The 17,265-nt window shown below is 36.1% G+C and overlaps 3 protein-coding genes and 1 long non-coding RNA gene across 12 annotated transcripts in view; 1 reads left to right on the top strand and 3 right to left on the bottom strand.

Annotated features, from left to right (window-relative positions):
• The window catches only part of LOC103505194 (E3 ubiquitin-protein ligase PPP1R11-like), an 8,360-nt gene extending 4,314 nt beyond the window's left edge, over nt 1–4,046 (bottom strand). Inside the window, exons 1-2 of one of the 3 annotated variants that reach the window (XM_026820562.1) lie at nt 3,709–4,046; nt 2,439–2,690 (exon numbers count right to left, since the gene is read on the bottom strand). In XM_026820562.1, the coding sequence (XP_026676363.1) occupies nt 2,439–2,690; nt 3,709–3,777 (321 nt within the window). In that variant the 5' untranslated portion in view covers nt 3,778–4,046. Of the gene's footprint in view, nt 1–2,367; nt 2,691–3,306; nt 3,377–3,708 lie in introns of those variants that run through there. The other 2 variants (XM_008469511.3, XM_026820561.1) reach the window with 2 other exon arrangements.
• Nucleotides 4,047–4,246: 200 nt separating this feature from the next.
• Nucleotides 4,247–17,049, top strand: LOC103505190 (protein 60A). The gene is made up of 8 exons (XM_026820552.1): nt 4,247–4,666; nt 5,043–5,301; nt 5,421–5,747; nt 5,891–6,106; nt 7,091–7,143; nt 7,240–7,319; nt 7,436–7,657; nt 16,726–17,049. The coding sequence occupies exons 1-7, from the start codon at nt 4,565–4,567 to the stop codon at nt 7,644–7,646; spliced, it is 1,248 nt and encodes a 415-aa protein (XP_026676353.1). The 5' UTR covers nt 4,247–4,564; the 3' UTR covers nt 7,647–7,657; nt 16,726–17,049.
• Nucleotides 11,358–12,084, bottom strand: LOC113465764. Its single transcript, XR_003390372.1, has 2 exons — nt 11,964–12,084; nt 11,358–11,858 (listed from the first exon to the last, which is right to left on the bottom strand). It is a non-coding gene; the product is annotated as an uncharacterized LOC113465764 (long non-coding RNA).
• On the bottom strand, nt 12,728–15,639 carry LOC103505193 (sporozoite surface protein 2-like). 7 transcript variants are annotated; one of them, XM_026820558.1, is made up of 5 exons: nt 15,487–15,639; nt 14,935–15,011; nt 14,217–14,573; nt 13,829–14,033; nt 12,728–13,277 (listed from the first exon to the last, which is right to left on the bottom strand). In XM_026820558.1, coding segments are annotated over exons 1-5 (684 nt in total). In that variant the 5' UTR covers nt 15,489–15,639; the 3' UTR covers nt 12,728–13,234. The 7 variants fall into 7 exon arrangements, with proteins under 7 accessions (XP_026676359.1, XP_026676356.1, XP_026676355.1 ...); XM_026820555.1 differs by lacking the exon at nt 12,728–13,277 and adding an exon at nt 14,575–14,738 and having other exon boundaries at nt 13,573–14,033; nt 14,217–14,409; nt 15,487–15,625; XM_026820554.1 differs by lacking the exon at nt 12,728–13,277 and adding an exon at nt 14,575–14,738 and having other exon boundaries at nt 13,573–14,205; nt 14,389–14,409; nt 15,487–15,622.
• Nucleotides 17,050–17,265: the final 216 nt, after the last annotated feature.

The raw sequence follows: 17,265 nt of genomic DNA, 5'->3' as shown, positions 1-17,265 counted from the left end.
CGGTATTGAGATGAAACGAGGATTTCCTCAGGCTAGTTGAGGACAATGTGAGTGGTCGGCTAGCTTGTGGTAAAATGGAGGATAAAACCTTCGTCACCAAAGACCAGATTACAGTGATGTCAATCCTCTATAAAACTACCTTACTTCTGGGTACTTCCTACCTTACTGCCGGGTTCTGACCAGACCGCGAGAGCCCAAGACCTCCATGAACCAGCTTTCTCCAAAGTTGCACCATTCAAGAAACCTATCAAACTATCAATGGCATTCTTCTGATTTTTCTTGACGCGTCTCGGAAATTAAGATAGTATCTTGAACGTGCAAACATTACCAATTCTCCTCATTCACCACATATTTCTTTCACTTGTTGATTAACAATTCTATGCATACTTGAGTAGACTTGAAAAAGAAGTTTTTTATTATTTTATTTTTTTCTCTCTCTCCTTTATTCAAAACTAGATTAATGTGCCACCCTGAAATCCGAAAATGATTTATAGAATTCAAATGTAAAAATAATTGATCTTGAAAAAAGGGAATATAATAGGGGGTAGGTTAGGCACCTACCTACTTTAAATAAATAAAATGGAGATGCTTTTCCTGATCAACGGACATCTTCCGGCTATTTTAAGTTGAACGAAAATAAATGCATAAATTGTATTCGTACAATTAAAAGGAGTTCGAAATTAATTTGGTACGAATTCTTTTCGTTTAAATTAATTGTCCATTTCTAAAAGTTCATTAGCTCTTTGTTCCGTCAATTAATTCGGAGGAGTAGGTATTTGTTTATTTATGACTTAATTTTTAGACAAGGAATATAGATATTAGATATAGTTTATCCAGATCAATGTGACAGCAATGAGTCATCAACTCAAAATGAAGGAACCAATCAGATTGCAGGAAATCCTTACATTGTTGCAATTCACGACTGTTCGGGTTATGAAGACCGTCACAGTTTGAGCACTTGATGTTCTGGAAATCGCATTGATGTTCATCATCTTGGGGTTTGAAACATTTCCTGCACATAGATTTGGGACTTTTACAAAACTTGTTAGTGTGTCCGAATTTCAAACATTTAAAGCATTGCATTACAGATTGTACATAGGGTTCGACAGTAATGCGCGAATACCAAAGGTAAACATAAGCAGGTATATCTTGTCCATCAAACGTAAGCTTCAGAGTCCTAGCAGGTACGTACACAGCTTTCTTATTCTCAGGATCAAAACTCTTACGCTTCAGCCGTTGTACAGACAGGAGTTTGAACTGTCTCGTCTCAATATTCTGGAATAATTCTTCCTCAGTCAATTCCAGATCAATATCTCGAATAATAGCAGATCTAGAGATAAAGTTCATTGGAATGAACACATCATACTCCAACGTCAAAACCTCACTCAGTACAAGAGCGTTAGCGCTCTGAGCGTTCGCGCAAATAATTAGAACTTTGTCTCGCGACAGCCGTTCTTTATTCACAACCTGAATAGCCTCATTCGTAACTTCCTTCAACTTCTTACCCAACAGATGCAGACTTAGGAAACGGGCTTTTGAATTCTTCAAGGATTGAGCGATAACTTTGAAGGTCTTGTAGGTACCTTTTTCATCATATAACAATTTCTTCCTAACATCAGTAGCTTGGCCGTCAGAAGAATTCATATTAACAGTCTCTTGAGTAACCACAGGATTCATAGGTGCCGGCATCCCGGCGTCTATAGGGGGCCCCGCGCCCCCTATAGGAACACTCGCCATAAAGACGAGCTAATTCATTAAAATTTAAATAACAAACACCGGAGAAAAAGCGTTGCCTAGCAACCAAATATAGTTTGAGATGGAAATTTTTTCCAAACTCAGCAATCAAATAAAAAAGTGGTAAAAAACCACCTATACACACAAAATTCGAAAAAGAAAATACACGTAGCTTAAAAAGCACACTTCAATTAGTAACTATGCAAATTTTCAGTTCAAAAAACAGTCTCTAAATAACAAAAAACAATTGATGTTTAGGGAGCAAATTTTAACACGGCACCAGCGAAAATTTTCGAAAACGGTAATGGATCGCATTCTTTGATTGGAACTTTTGAATGTCGATCATTAAAACACTTTATGATGATTTTGAAGTTTTCAATTACATACAATTTTTTAGACAATGCATCGCGCGTAGAACTTAAAAGACCAAATGCCACAATTTGCAACAAATAAATAAATCAGAAATTAATGAAGAAATAAAAGTTATGGGTTCCATGCCATCATGACAACATTACCTGCCCATAGTGTAGAATTTGATTTACAAACCTCTTTCAGTTTGAGATCACATCCTTTCCAATATATTTACATTATAAATAAGATCAATTGATTAGATTAATGTGTATTTCTGTTCTAGCTCTCTGAATAGAATGTGCATATCTTTAGATAGCCAGAGTTCAATCACTGGATATTGTTTATTGTGATGCCATTGGTTCATCTGGTTTGGTTTGCCTATTGGCTTTCTTTGCCTCCACGTGACCAAAACAGTTCTCACACTCATCATCACTCGAGTCCGAGGAGCTTTCATCAAAGTTTGCCTTGGGTTTCTTGTAAATGCAGCAGCATTTTGATTTTCTTTTATTCATATGCTCATTGTCTATTGTGTTCTCAGTCCATTTGACAACTTTCTTGGTCTCCGGCTTTTTCAATTTGACTACAACCTGTCCAAGTGAGTCAGTCTGAAAGAGAGAGAACAAGAAAAATGGTTGAGTGAAAGAACTCCTTCAATAAAAAAGAAAAAAAACCCTTGTTGTAATAATAATAAGCCTGGATTTGAAGAGCTACAGTCAGTACTTGAGTAATGTTCATGCACATTAAAATTAGGTACCTATTCAACAGTATTTTTTTCTGTGCAAATTCCCCCACAAGAAAAATGGTTGAGTGAAAGAACTCCTTCAATAAAAAAGAAAAAAAACCTTGTTGTAATAATAATAAGCCTGGATTTAAAGAGCTACAGTCAGTACTTGAGTAATGTTCATGCACATTAAAATTAGGTACCTATTCAACAGTATTTTTTTCTGTGCAAATTCCCCCCAAAAAATGGTTGAGTGAAAGAACTCCTTCAATAAAAAAAGAAAAAAAAAACCTTGTTGTAATAATAATAAGCCTGGATTTGAAGAGCTACAGTTGATCAGTACTTGAGTAATGTTCATGCACATTAAAATTAGGTACCTATTCAACAGTATTTTTTTTCTGTGCAAATTCCCCCAAAATACCTAATCCTGTTGTATTGTAGTTAGTAGTTACCAAAAGTGGGTCTACTTATCACTGAATAGATAGGTATCCAATACCTACCTCTGTCTCTGGTTCAGGAGAAATGGTAACAGTAGTGCTGGAAGTTGGAATTTCATGAGTCCTTGACATTTTCAGACAGCCTAGTTAGCTTTGAGGGTTGTTCTTCTCCTGTCCTCCTTCTGTCTTCGATTTTGGGACGATAAAGCGTCCGATGTTACCTATATAGGTAGAGTTCCCTAAAATAATAATATGTAGGTAATTTTTTATTCGATTTTTATTAATTTATTATACCTATTTTTTATTTATATAGTTAAGTAAACTATCTGTTGTAATAATATCCTTCTTAGAAGCATTGTGTCTTAAGGTGGATTTCCACCAACGCGACCTCTGTCGTGCGACAAAATCGCGCGACAATGTCGCGCGACGTGACCTGTTTTCACTTGCAAGGTATCCAATACCTACCTCTGTCTCTGGTTCAGGGGAAATGGTAACAGTAGTGCTGGAAGTTGGAATTTCATGAGTCCTTGACATTTTCAATAAGGTTCCAGATTTCAATTCCTTCCAATGAGATTACGGGAATTTATTTTGTAAAAACCAGGAGATGTATGTGTTATTGATTTTCGTGCATGTTTCCTAGCAGTGAATCCTACCTAGACTGTCTAAAGATGTTTTGTTAAAATTATGTTGAAAATAGCTCACAGCTGTAGAAAAAGTGATGGGTAGATTTTGTCTTCAACTTCAGATTATCTTTTTCTTTAATTCTTTATCAAAAAATTTTTCTCCCAAATTTGAATTTTGAAAAATACATTAATTTGAATTTTCCCTCGGCGCAGCGCGCTGTTGCCAATAACTACTTTTTTATAAGCCGCGTCCATACTGCTTTAAAATTTGAAGCATAACGTGTACTTATACGTTATGATTTGAAGTGTCCACTATTTTTCACCTCCGAGGAAGTGCATTTTTGCGTTCAAAACAAAAAAGTGCATTCTTCAATTTCTTCTTTCTTGTTTCTTCTTCATTCTTGAATGGATTTTGAACTTTTTGGAGTTTTTGGTTTGAGTTTGAGCATATCTTTTTGGCTTTAAATCATTAATATAAGTAAATCTTTGATCCTTATTTTAAAATCCATACATTCCATCTCCTCTTCATTTTAATTTTTAAACTCTTTTGTTTCTTGATGGGAAAGTTTCAAACAAAATGGACTAAGTAGGTGATTTTTTACCTGTGCAAAACATGATTTTATTATGTGACTGTTTGGTGTAGTTATAAAGTGTTTGGGTCAGGCTTTTATCAAGAGTAGTGTTTTCATAAACTGAAGATGTTCAAAATGCAACGTGAACTCAGCTTTGTCTTGTTCTCCATCACTGTAGTCCATGCTGTGCTCTCAGGGCTCTACGTTGACAATGGTGTAGATCAGACCATAACTTTTTGGAGTTTTTGGTTTGAGGTTTGAGCATATCTTTTTGGCTTTAAATCATAATCTTTGATCCTTATTTTAAAATCCATACATTCCATCTCCTCTTCATTTTAATTTTTAAACTCTTTTGTTTCTTGATAGGAAAGTTTCAAACAAAATGGACTAAGTAGGTGATTTTTACCTGTGCAAAACATGATTTTATTATGTGACTGTTTGGTGTAGTTATAAAGTGTTTGGGTACCTGTGCTTTTATCAAGAGTAGTGTTTTCATAAACTGAAAATGTTCAAAATTCAATGTGAACTCAGCTTTGTCTTGTTCTCCATCACTGTAGTCCATGCTGTGCTCTCAGGGCTCTACGTTGACAATGGTGTAGATCAGATCATTCAGAGAACTTTGTCAACAAAAGAAAAGCAAGATGTTTCCCATGACTTGTTGAACTTGCTTGGATTACCTCTGCGGCCAAAACACCTCTTCTCCAATGCAACCTCAATTGAGGGCTCAGTACCCAAATTCCTCATGGACATCTACAGATCATTGGATAACCCTAGACGCACAACCCGGAGTGAATTCAATCTGGGTGGGAAAGATTTACAATCAATTGATGAGAGTGATATGATCATGGGATTTTCCAGTAGAAGTAAGTTCTCTGAAAGGCTATCTAGGGAACAAGAGAAAAAAATCTGTAGTAAAATCATAGAGCTTAAAAAAAGGTAGAATTACTTATTTATCATCATTTTAAATTCTGTTCTATTCCAGATCATCATGTGAGTAATGTTCGTCATGAGCATGGCAAACGAATATGGTTTGATGTATCCGAAGTTCCACCAGGAGAAACAATAGTGAATTCCGAACTTCGAATATATCAGATGATCAACACTACCGCTGATCCATGGCTTCAGTTCACAGTGTCAATTTATCAAGTCTTAGTAGACGGAGAGCTGGAGTATGTTGATAGTGTGAATACTACAGCAGGCAGTGAAGGCTGGATGCTGTTCAATGTGACAGGACCTCTTGTATCTTGGGTAGCCATACCACATTCCAACAAGGGATTGTATTTGTCTGTACAACCTAGAGAGAAACCTAGTAAGTTATTTTATTTCATTGTTTAACAGGCAGTCCTTTGATAATTTGGTCATATTAGGCTTTACTCCTGATGGTGATGATGATCCTGATGAAAAAAGTTCAACATTCTCCTGAATAATATAAAATGAAATCTATCATTTCAGTTCATGAAATCCGTACTGAAGACATTGGTATTGTTGCATCCAAAGTAATGCACCTGGAGGAGAAGCAACCATTCATGGTGGCATTTTTCAAGTCAGCCCATGGTGGTATAACTGTACGTCCCCGCTCAAGAAGAATCAGAGAGACAACCAAGTCACGGAAACGAAAGTCCATGACTGAAACTTCAAACTATAGGAATCCATACACTGGATTTTCAGGTAATTTAATATTTATTACCTACTTAGTGTTTATTACCAATGTAATTTTGCTAGTCATTTCATGAGAGGTGAACAAGGTAGGAACAAAATAAATATTTCAATTATTGCCACCTTCCTATTATAAAAGAAGATTACAGGACCTCTTGTATCTTGGGTAGCCATACCACATTCCAACAAGGGATTGTATTTGTCTGTACAACCTAGGGAGAAACCTGGTAAGTTATTTTATTTCATTGTTTAACAGGCAGTCCTTTGATAATTTGATCATATTAGGCTTTACTCCTGATGGTGATGATGATGATCCTGATGAAAATATTAAATTAAGTTCAACTTTCTCCTGAATAATATAAAATGAAATCTATCATTTCAGTTCATGAAATCCGTACTGAAGACATTGGTATTGTTGCATCCAAAGTAATGCACCTGGAGGAGAAGCAACCTTTCATGGTGGCATTTTTCAAGTCAGCCCATGGTGGTATAACTGTACGTCCCCGCTCAAGAAGAATCAGAGAGACAACCAAGTCACGGAAACGAAAGTCCATGACTGAAACTTCAAACTATAGGAATCCGTACACTGGATTTTCAGGTAATTTAATATTTATTACCTATTTAGTGTTTATTACCAATGTTATTTTTGCTAGTCATTTCATGAGAGGTGAACAAGGTAGGAACAAAATAAATATTTCAATTATTGCCACCTTCCTATTATAAAAGAAGATTGTTACCTACTTAGTGTTTATTACCAATGTTATTTTTGCTAGTCATTTCATGAGAGGTGAACAAGGTAGGAACAATTTTTTTTTGGCGGTCTCTTCCTGATCCCTTGTGTGCCGCGTCCATTTTCATTTAGGACTATTGCACTGAAGGTAGGAACAAAATAAATATTTCAATTATTGCCACCTTCCTATTATAAAAGAAGATTTATTCCAAATAAATCTTATCTAATTTCTTATTTAAAAAAGATAAAACCTTTGACAATTTCAGATTCAATGAAGGAGGCTGCATACAACTCTCACTCATGCTCAATACAAACACTGGTAATTTATTATTTAAAAAAGATAAAACCTTTGACAATTTCAGATTCAATGAAGGAGGCTGCATACAACTCTCACTCATGCTCAATACAAACATTGTATGTGAATTTCCGGGATCTGGAATGGCAAGATTGGATCATTGCACCTGATGGATACGGAGCATTCTACTGTAGTGGGAAATGTAGTTTCCCTCTAAATGCTCACATGAATGCAACAAATCATGCCATCGTGCAAACTCTGGTTCGGATTGGATCATTGCACCTGATGGATATGGAGCATTCTACTGTAGTGGGAAATGTAGTTTCCCTCTAAATGCTCACATGAATGCAACAAATCATGCCATTGTGCAAACTCTGGTTCACTTGATGGACCCTCAGAATGTTCCTTCAGCTTGCTGTGCACCAACTAAACTTTCTCCGATCTCTGTCTTGTACTATGTTGATGAGTCCAATGTTATTCTGAAAAAGTACAAGAATATGGTGGTGAAGAGCTGTGGCTGTCATTGATTCTAGAACACCTAGAAGCAAATAGCCTCAATGACATAGATTTCTTTAATTGCACGGTGCAAAACATCAAACACTATTTTACAACACCAACCGACGGAAACGTGTCCTGATATCTCTCTTTCTCTCTCTCTCTCTCTTTCTCTCTCTCTCTCTCTTTCTCTCTCTCTCTCTCTCTAGACGTTTTTTACTCAAGAAATTAACTTTCCATTCCTTGAGGTAAGTATTTATGTGTATTCTTATAAATATAACAAATTCTTATCAGATAAGTTGATTGAAGGATTGAAAAATCAATGTTTAAGTAAGTAGGTAGGTAGTTAGTTTTACCTTTTCCCCACAAAACGGAATTAATTCATAAAAGGCCTAGTTAAACCGAAACTTGGGGAGTCAATTTCAATCCCAGGGAATCAGAACCAGAAATAGAACCTAACTCATTTATACTGGCAGAGAGTGCTAGAGGATGATAATGCAAAGTCCCTTTACACTCCCAGAAATGTACCTTAAGGCTGAAAGTTTCCTCCACATTTCAGCTAATCCAAAGTAAAATAGACCTGACAATTTCGGATATAAAAGATCTAGATGATGGACCAGAAACAGAACCAGACACTTTCAATGCAAATCACACAGAACAGAAGTACAACTCAGATCCATTCAGAGTCAACTATGAGAACATTCCCGAATACAAAAGGTTTCTGGAAGCGAAGAGAAATCTGCAGAACGTACCACCCAAACCTCAGAGTCTGATGTGCTGGGCCATTCATAATCTGGAAGAGTGAGTTTATGTCTATTAGTAATAATAGGCAATAGGCTATTACCTACCTATGTATATGTAGAATCAGAACTTTATAACTCTACAGAGGTAATAGGGATAAAATAATCAAAATATCTTCAATAGGCAAATATGATCATCTTAAAAGTTACCTAACTTTTTAATATCAAAATATCTTGATATAAGGCCCACGTTCCATAAAAACAAAAAAAACATGCATTTCGGAAAAGTTATGACGTGAAATTGCAGAAGAAAAATCTTTAAAAACCTTACAGACGCATTATGATGATTGTTGTGACGTCCAAAATTTTGCGTCGAAGTTTCACAGTTGTCAAGTTACTTTCAGGAATGCAGCTCAAGCAAGATACTCTCTACACACAGTTGGGCTGCGCGTAAACGTATGAATATTGTAGTTAAAAATCTAATGTTCACTAAAGGTAGAAACACACTACTATCACGTCACGTGAGCTCGTGGGGGGTCAGAAAGATGTTCAAAGTTTTCTCATTAATATTGTAGGTAATTTCGTTCATGAGAGCAACACTGCCCTCGTGAGCTCACGTGACGTGATAGTAGTGTGTTTCTGGCCGTGGTTATGAACAGGGCCATCGTAGGCCATCGTCGGCCTTTTTGCGTGTAAAGTTGGCGGGAAATTCGGATTTTTGATTTTTTTTCCGCAACTTGTACAATCTGAATTCATTTTTTACTTTTTATCTTTAGTTTGCACGTTTATATTATACTTTTCATTTATATTAGCTATTAAAAACAAGCAAATTACAAAGCAAACAAAAATAAATATAAAATGAATTATAAAAATTGCCGCCGGGACAGCTATCTCACGTCGTCCGAGCTCATCTCAGCCCTGTTCATAACCACGGCCTGAGGGGTTCGTTTTGATATTTGATTATTCCAAATCCTATTTCAACTTTCAACTTCAACCATTTTTCGATAATAAAGGAAGGACGGACTAAAAGGGAGCAAATCAGCATAGATAACTGATATTTTAGTAAATTAGTGATGGCTTTTATCTAATCAGTTTATGTTCATCTCTCATGGAATATCGAAATCGTTTTCATTGCACTCACTTGTAACACAGAACGTAGGTAAGTGCCTTTTGGTTTTCATTATCCAAAGATCAGAGTGTGTCTAGCAGTTCAATAGATTAAACTGGACATTTCAAACTTGTAAGGATTATATTGAGACTAATTACCAACCTAACCAAAGTGTCTGTATAATGTACCTATAGTGGATGCTGTTCAAAATGAGTAGATGTACACTGCTTAGGTTGCAGGTTTTGTACACTTCCACTTCAAAAACTAATAATTACCTACCATCTCCAACCCTTCCAGACACTTGAGAAGTATCTTGGACCCTGCAATGTCAAAAATGTCTCTCTTCCATTCGAACAGAAGACATAGTTTGAAAAAATTTAAGTTCCTCCGTCAGTATGCATCTGTGTCAAGTGAGAATGTGTCTAGTTTGAAAAAATTTAAGTTCCTCTGTCAGTATGCATCTGTGTCAAGTGAGAATGTGTCTAAAGCCATCTACCCACCCATATTGGATCTCTCAATTAAAGCTGTTCAAGAAAGAGAAACAATTGCATTCCATAAGAAAATCGAAGCTCTTAACACAGTGGAAGAAAAACTGCTTGCGTTAAATATGTCAAGGTATTATGGATGGGAATCGTTGATCCTCCAGGAAGGCCAGGTCCCGTATAACTTCTTACCGTTAGTCCAATCAGTAACTAAGACTCGGCTACATCAAGTTGACAGTGGATGTGCAGAGATCACATTGACAGAGGACAAACTCAAGGAAGTCATCAATAATGTTAAAAACCAGTTGGAGAAGATTCTAGTGTATCACTCTAAAAATCAAAGGTATGTTGGAAAAAGGAAAAAAAATCTGGGTAAACTTTATCCTAACCAATAAGACTTGTTCTCAGAATGGTAGGCCTTCTCCTAAAGATGATTTCAATCTGAGCAAACAATACGTTCATTGTTAAAGCTCCTCCTATGAACCAACCTTTTGAAAGAGTTGTAAAACACTCAAGTACAAAAGGACTACCTGTGGTGAAATAAGCAGTCAAATAAAAATGTACTGAAAAAAAAAATCTGGGTAAACTTTATCCTAACCAATAAGACTTGTTCTCAGAATGGTAGGCCTTCTCCTAAAGATGATTTCAATCTGAGCTGCTGATATTGAAAAATAGTGATAACAAAATGCGTTGATAGGTACCTATTCGATCTATTTGAGCCCCTAACCCAAATCCCTATGGTAATAAGCTCACAGCGCGTCGTACGATATTGGTAGATGACGTCATCACGGGAGTACAGTGTTGTCGCTAGGTATGATATCGGCGTGCTTGAGACTCTCATGTTCCAAGAGCTGTATCTCACGATCTAGTGAACGCATTTTCTTCGTTTTAATCTCAATATTCATGTTCCGAGAGCTGTATCTCACGATCCAGTGAACGCATTTTCTTCGTTTTATGGTTTACATTCCAGAACTTCCGGTTATTAAGGAAGCAAAAAGAACTGGTATAGCTTCGCTTTACATTAGTATAAAAAAGTAAAAATCTAGTTGATTCGGTAGGTGTTTAATAGAATTTATGGTTACGTAAAAAAAATAGAAAGTAAAAAAAAATGCGGAAAAATTAATGTTTGAGAAGTTAGCGCGTGACTACAGCCTTCATAGTTTGAGAAGTTAGCGCAGTGTTTTTTTCCCCATACGTGAATGAATGGCGAGTCGGCTCAGCTCGCTTGTCACATGTGAAACAATAGTCCGAGCTGTTCGATTCGAATCGTGCTTTAGGCCGTGGTTATGAACAGGGCCATCGTAGGACATCGTCGGACTTTTTGCGTGTAAAGTTGGCGGGAAATTCGAAAATTGCTTTTAGAATACTAAATCTATACCATATATATACATTATACATATGATCAAGTAAAAACATAAAATAATAAAAATATATGTCAGGTCTCTAGGCCTATATGAAAATTGTGTACTTGTACAAGTACACCAGGTCTCAAGAGGTTAAATACTGCCTCTCATCTCAAGTAGCACTCAAGCATCAGTTCCAAATATTGGATAGGACAAATTGACTTCGTTCTAACTCGAAAGCGAGAATTTTCGCTGATAAATATGGATAGTAACAGCCAAAAATACACTGGCAATAATATTAAGACTTGCTACGTGTTCACACACAGAATGGCATAGGAAAGTCTCTTGCGGAACCCCTCTTGCACATTCATTGCCAGTGGACACTTACCGTCGTATGTATGAAAGCCAAAGTTAAACTTTAGTTTAACTTAAGACAAAAAATGTTGCCAATTTCATGTCATTTCTTGAAATAACTGGCTAGATTTCATGAAATTTGGCAATATTTTCATTTTAAGTTAAACTAAAGTTTATCTTTAGACATCATTCATACGACGGTTAGTCCTAGAAGGACCTGCAAGTGTTACACATTACATGAAATTTGGCAATATTTTCATTTTAAGTTAAACTAAAGTTTATCTTTAGACATCATTCATACGACGGTTAGTCCTAGAAGGACCTGCAAGTGTTACACATTACATGAAAATGGAAAGGAGGCGTATTATCTCACGAAATTCTTGGGTAGGGTTTTCTCCTTTACTCTTTCAAATCAAATGCTGACTTCTTTTATCAAATCAAACGGTCAAATACAGACACGTATGTCAATGGGCGTGAGTTTATTACCGCTTCACACTCACTCAATATCGTACTCAACTCTTCATAATCCACTGATGTACGTCCAAGTATTCTTCTTAGTAGGTTCTTTACCAGTCCAATCATGCGCTCCCACCATCCTCCCCACCACGGTGACGAGGGTGGATTAAACCGCCAATCAATCCTTTTGCGACACAGTTTACAGCGCACATTGATGAGCAGTCTCTCAGTACTCAATACGAGGATAGCTTTCTAGGTATTGGTACCTGTTACCTACGTATTTTAAAAAAAGCTTTTTTTGTGTTTAAAGATGGCAAATTCTTTTTTTGAATATTATGTTGAGCTCTGAATCTCCTCTCCAATATCATCCCAGATCTGTTGCTTGTATCTGGTTCTCATATAGTCTGTATCAGAGGTGTCGTACAGAACAGTTTTAACTTGCACTAATGCTAGGTCAAATACTAATTAATATTGGTACACTTGAGAAGTTCAGCTAATATTGCTGGTCTCTTCAGGAGTTCAGCAGTATGTAGTTTGATTATTTCTGAGTAAATACGATCGCAATGCACTAGTAGCATGTTATAGAAAATTATAATAGCTCCAAGTCAAACCGCAATAAATATAACGCCATTTTGTACATTAATAAGTAAATCTGTGGTCTCTTTTATTTACAACGCTTCTTTCTCCTTTATCTACAGTTCGAATTAAAATATCACACATTTGATGAAAAGATGCGCGAGTTACGATCGAAAGTCGGCAGGAACCGTACTTTCGATTTCGATGAAAATTATGTAATCGGTTTTCCCGACATTTGGTCATTTCCCGGAAATAGATTTTTGATACAAAAAAATCGGGGAACATTTAAACTCAGATCTCCCTGAAAACAAACTTTCGGGAAAATCGGGGTCAAAAAATGTCAAATATACATCCCCAACATATAGTGTCTTCTTATTTCTTAATATTATCAAATCCCATTCTCAACAAATATTTTTACTATGAAAAGGGGCATACCGTATACCCCTCAATCATTATTAATTGACCAGTTTATTTACAATTAAATGGAACTGTTGAATCAGTTAGGTGTTATTTATTAGTGAAATGCAAAATGCCAAGTGTTTCATGGTACAAGGGCCTGGATCATTGCTGTTCCTCTTCCTCCTGCAATGTTTTCTTCATAAATGTAGTCAAATACTAATTAATATTGGTACACTTGAGAAGTTCAGCTAATATTGCTGGTCTCTTAAGAAGTTCAGCAGTATGTAGTTTGATTATTTCTGAGTAAATGCGATCGCGATGCACTAGTAGCATGTTATAGAAAATTATAATAGCTCCAAGTCAAACCGCAATAAATATAACGCCATTTTGTACATTAATAAGTAAATACTTTCGTTTGAATTCTTATCAAACCATCAGTCTCGAATGTCACAAGGTGTTTAAGTCTGCTCATGTCTTTGAACGTTTCTCGTTGAAATAAATCTGTGGTCTCTTTTATTTACAACACTTCTTTCTCTTTATCTACAGTTCGAATTAAAATATCACACATTGATGAAAAGATGCGCGAGTTACGATCGAAAGTCGGCAGGAACCGTACTTTCGATTTCGATGAAAATTATGTAATCGGTTTTTCCGACATTTGGGAAATAGATGAAATGCAAAATGCCAAGTGTTTCATGGTACAAGGGCCTGGATCATTGCTGTTCCTCTTCCTCCTGCAATGTTTTCTTCATAAATGTCTTCGTATTGATAAGAATGCTGTTCTCTATTTTGATAGGGGGTGGCATGGGAGGAGGTATAGGTCCAGTTAGCAGAGATGAGATCATGTTTTGAACGATGTTTAGTTTGAGTTGGAGGCGTGGTGATTTGGGAGAGTTGGGCTTGCTATTGTTAGGAGAGTTAGGTTTGCTGTTATTGGGTGAGTTGGATTTGGTTTGGCTGGCTAGGTTGAGTTTAGTTTGATTGCCTTGATTAGATTTAATTTGATCGGCTGGATTAGATTTGATTTGATTGCCTGGATTAGATTTAATCTGATCGGCTGGATTAGATTTTATTCCATTGACTGCATTGGGTTTACTTTGGTTGACAGGATTAGCTTTTATTCCATTGACTACATTGGGTTTACCTAGGTTGAGTTTAGTTTGGTTGCCTTGATTAGATTTAATCTGATCGGCTGGATTAGATTTGATTTGATTGCCTGGATTAGATTTAATCTGATTGGCTGGATTAGATTTTATTCCATTGACTGCATTGGGTTTACTTTGGTTGACAGGATTAGCTTTTATTCCATTGACTACATTGGGTTTAATTTGATTGGACTTAACTTCATTGGCTGGATTAGGTTTACATTGGTCAGCTGTGTTTGATTGTTTTTGGTTAGGTTGTTCTGATTTGTTTTGGTTGGCTGGTAGGGGGAAGCCGCCATACAGAGGGATGGGATCACATGGTTCATAACCAAGTTTCATATAGAACTTCTCCTGACCTTTAACTTCATTGACTGGATTAGGTTTACATTGGTCAGCTGTGTTTGATTGTTTTTGGTTAGGTTGTTCTGATTTGATTTGGTTGGCTGGTAGGGGGAAGCCGCCATACAGAGGGATGGGATCACATGGTTCATAACCAAGTTTCATATAGAACTTCTCCTGACCACTGACGGACGGGCGTTTGGTGTCATTCTACGCGTATCAGATGAACAGGTAAAAAAAAAAAACCTTATTGATTCAGCGACCTCAAAAACCCCCGAATTGATTAAAAGTTGGCTTTCAACTCGCAGGTCGTTTCATTTTGTAGACCAGTGTTATTTATGTTTTTTTTTTTTTTTTTTTTTTAAAAAATCTCCTGACCTTTGGTTGATAGATACGCCGTCTGAGCATTGAGACTGAAACATAGAAAGGGGGAGTTTAGATTCATGTGTTGAATCTTATAAGAACAAGATCCATTCACATTTCACACACTGATCGCTCTATCTCGAGAACCACAACACCTAGAAAGCTGAAATTTGGTAGGGTAACACCATAGCTGAAGAAGAATTGAACGAAGGTTCTGATGATAGTAAAGGATTCAATCCTTTCATTACACCTAAATTTTCAGCCCAGAAAAAGGAGAGAGTATCTCCTAATAGCAGTACCAGCAAAACTACTCACAATAAATCAGACACCTCTGATACAAATACCTCTGATTCAGGCGAGGATGTCATTACACCTACGCCAAGCACACCGAAGTCTAGATCTAGAATCCGAGTAGCATACTTACACTATGAGAAAGTGAAAATGCTCAACTATTTGAAAACAAAGAAGCTGGATAGTATCAAAGGGAATGTATTCTGGAAGTTTAAGAAATACACAGGAAGCAGAGACTGCGGGAGAGAAAACTTTTCCTCGCTCGCAACATTTTGAATGAAATGTGTGCTAGGCTAGTTAGCTTGGAAGGTATTGCGCCCACCTTGTAAGCGCTAGGTCACGGGTTCGAGTCCCGCCCAGGACGAACTTTAGCCTAAACACATGAGGTTAGTTCTTGGAAAAGTTGGCTTTCCCCTATCCCGTCCTTCTTTTCACTTTGATTTTAGATCTACGTAATTAAAGTTCCAACTATCAAACTTTTGGAGTAACACAAAGTAAAATTTTATAAAGGGTTTGTTGTGATCTAGTTATCCTAAGGTTAAAGAGTCTCCTTTCATTACATAAAGATAAATAGCCTTATTTTATGTTAGCCAATTAGTAAGTTCCTTCAAAATCTGAACGATGAAATATCAAATAGGTATCTCAGAGATGTGATGCATATCAAACTGTCATGCATTGGAGTTGCTTTTGTTTGGGCAAAATAAATGTTGGACTCGTACAAACATCATTAAAAAACATTGTACCTAGGTATAAAATGTAGTGCCCTCTCTACTGCATTCAAGAATTCCAGGTACCTACCACTAGTGAGGTTAAAAAAAAAAAAAAAAAAAAAAAAAAGGGGGGGAAAAAACACAAATGTTTTTCTTTTTTTTTTTTTTTTTTTTTTTTTACATCAAAAGGAGAAATACCTTATTGCTTTCAACCTTGTGAAGAGAAGGAAAATGGAAATGTTCATAGTCAGTCAAGGTTCTACCTTTGAAAAATCAAAAGGTTAGGATGGAATATTTTTTCTTCCTAGGTGTTTAAAAGTAAATTGAATTAAACAGGGTTCACAAACTGTCAAAATCAACTCATTCTGAGGTCAAACTTGGTTCAAGTTAGACAGTTGAATTTAGTAAGTATTCAGAATGGTCTTGAAAATTTAAAAACAAACTATCAGATTGATTCATCCAATAGTTTCACTCAAACCAAATTTCAACTTAGATTGTCCATCATCGAGGAGGAAGCCAGGCGTTGCGAGAACGAACCTCATCCGTTCAGGATAAAATCCGCCCCGGGCGGGAGTCGAACCCGCGACCTGGTGCGTACGAGGCAGACGCGCTACCCAAGTTCCAAGTTAACCAAGCTGGCATGATTTGATTTGAACACTCTGTGTAGACAATTTTCAGGATTTATACTTGTAGTCCGTGGAATTAATAACAAACTTTACAACATGTGAAATTAATACCAAACTTTGCAACATGTGTACAGGTGGAATTAATAACAAACTTTGTAACATGTGAAATTAATACCAAACTGTGCTCACATCTTGTGAATTGTGTTCACCTATTTGTCATGCAAATATTACAGATTATGATAAAATTGTGATTAAAATCAAGGTAGTTTAAAATGTAGGTAAGTGTAAGCAAAGATTTAATGGAATAATTTTTGGGGCCTACACAATACACAGAGTATTAAATAGTATTTTTATTATTATTATTATTATTTTCATTTGAGAGTTATTGTATGAACCTATACCTTTCTAATTTTGATGAGAATCAATTATTTGATTTTCCTAGGTATCTACTTTGGATATTTTTTCTAAGTCTATTATTTTTCATGTTCCCTTGCTTGCATGCATTATACTTTTTTTTTTACATAATAGTCAATCTCAAGCATTAGATAACAACAACAACTTTTTTTTTTTTTTTTTTTTTTTTTTTTTTTTTTCATATTTTCTAAGTCCATTATTTTTCATGTTCCCTTGCTTGCATGAATCATACTTTTTTTTTTGTATTTCACATTTTAGTTAGTGCCTACCTTTTTAATTGTGCAAATATTCAGTTTAAAATTTAT

The sequence above is a fragment of the Diaphorina citri genome, unplaced genomic scaffold (genome assembly GCF_000475195.1).
Source record: "Diaphorina citri unplaced genomic scaffold, Diaci psyllid genome assembly version 1.1 scaffold156, whole genome shotgun sequence".
NCBI classification, from domain to species: Eukaryota; Metazoa; Arthropoda; class Insecta; order Hemiptera; family Psyllidae; genus Diaphorina; species Diaphorina citri.
Note: the sequence above shows the minus strand (reverse complement) of the source record. Positions and strands in the feature narration are given on the sequence as shown.

Excerpts from the sequence above, each read along its gene's own strand:
- LOC103505193 (XM_026820558.1), bottom strand. Across the intron at positions 14,574-14,934 it reads GGCGTATCTATCAACCAAAG|GTCAGGAGAAGTTCTATATG; the intron begins GTCAGGAGATTT and ends ATGAAGTTAAAG. Across the intron at positions 13,278-13,828 it reads ATTCTTATCAATACGAAGAC|ATTTATGAAGAAAACATTGC; the intron begins ATTTATGAAGAA and ends GTATTTGACTAC.
- LOC103505190 (XM_026820552.1), top strand. The coding sequence starts at position 4,565 with ATGTTCAAAATGCAACGTGAACTCAGCTTTGTCTTGTTCTCCATCACT. Across the intron at positions 5,302-5,420 it reads CATGGGATTTTCCAGTAGAA|ATCATCATGTGAGTAATGTT; the intron begins GTAAGTTCTCTG and ends GTTCTATTCCAG. Across the intron at positions 6,107-7,090 it reads TCCATACACTGGATTTTCAG|ATTCAATGAAGGAGGCTGCA; the intron begins GTAATTTAATAT and ends TGACAATTTCAG.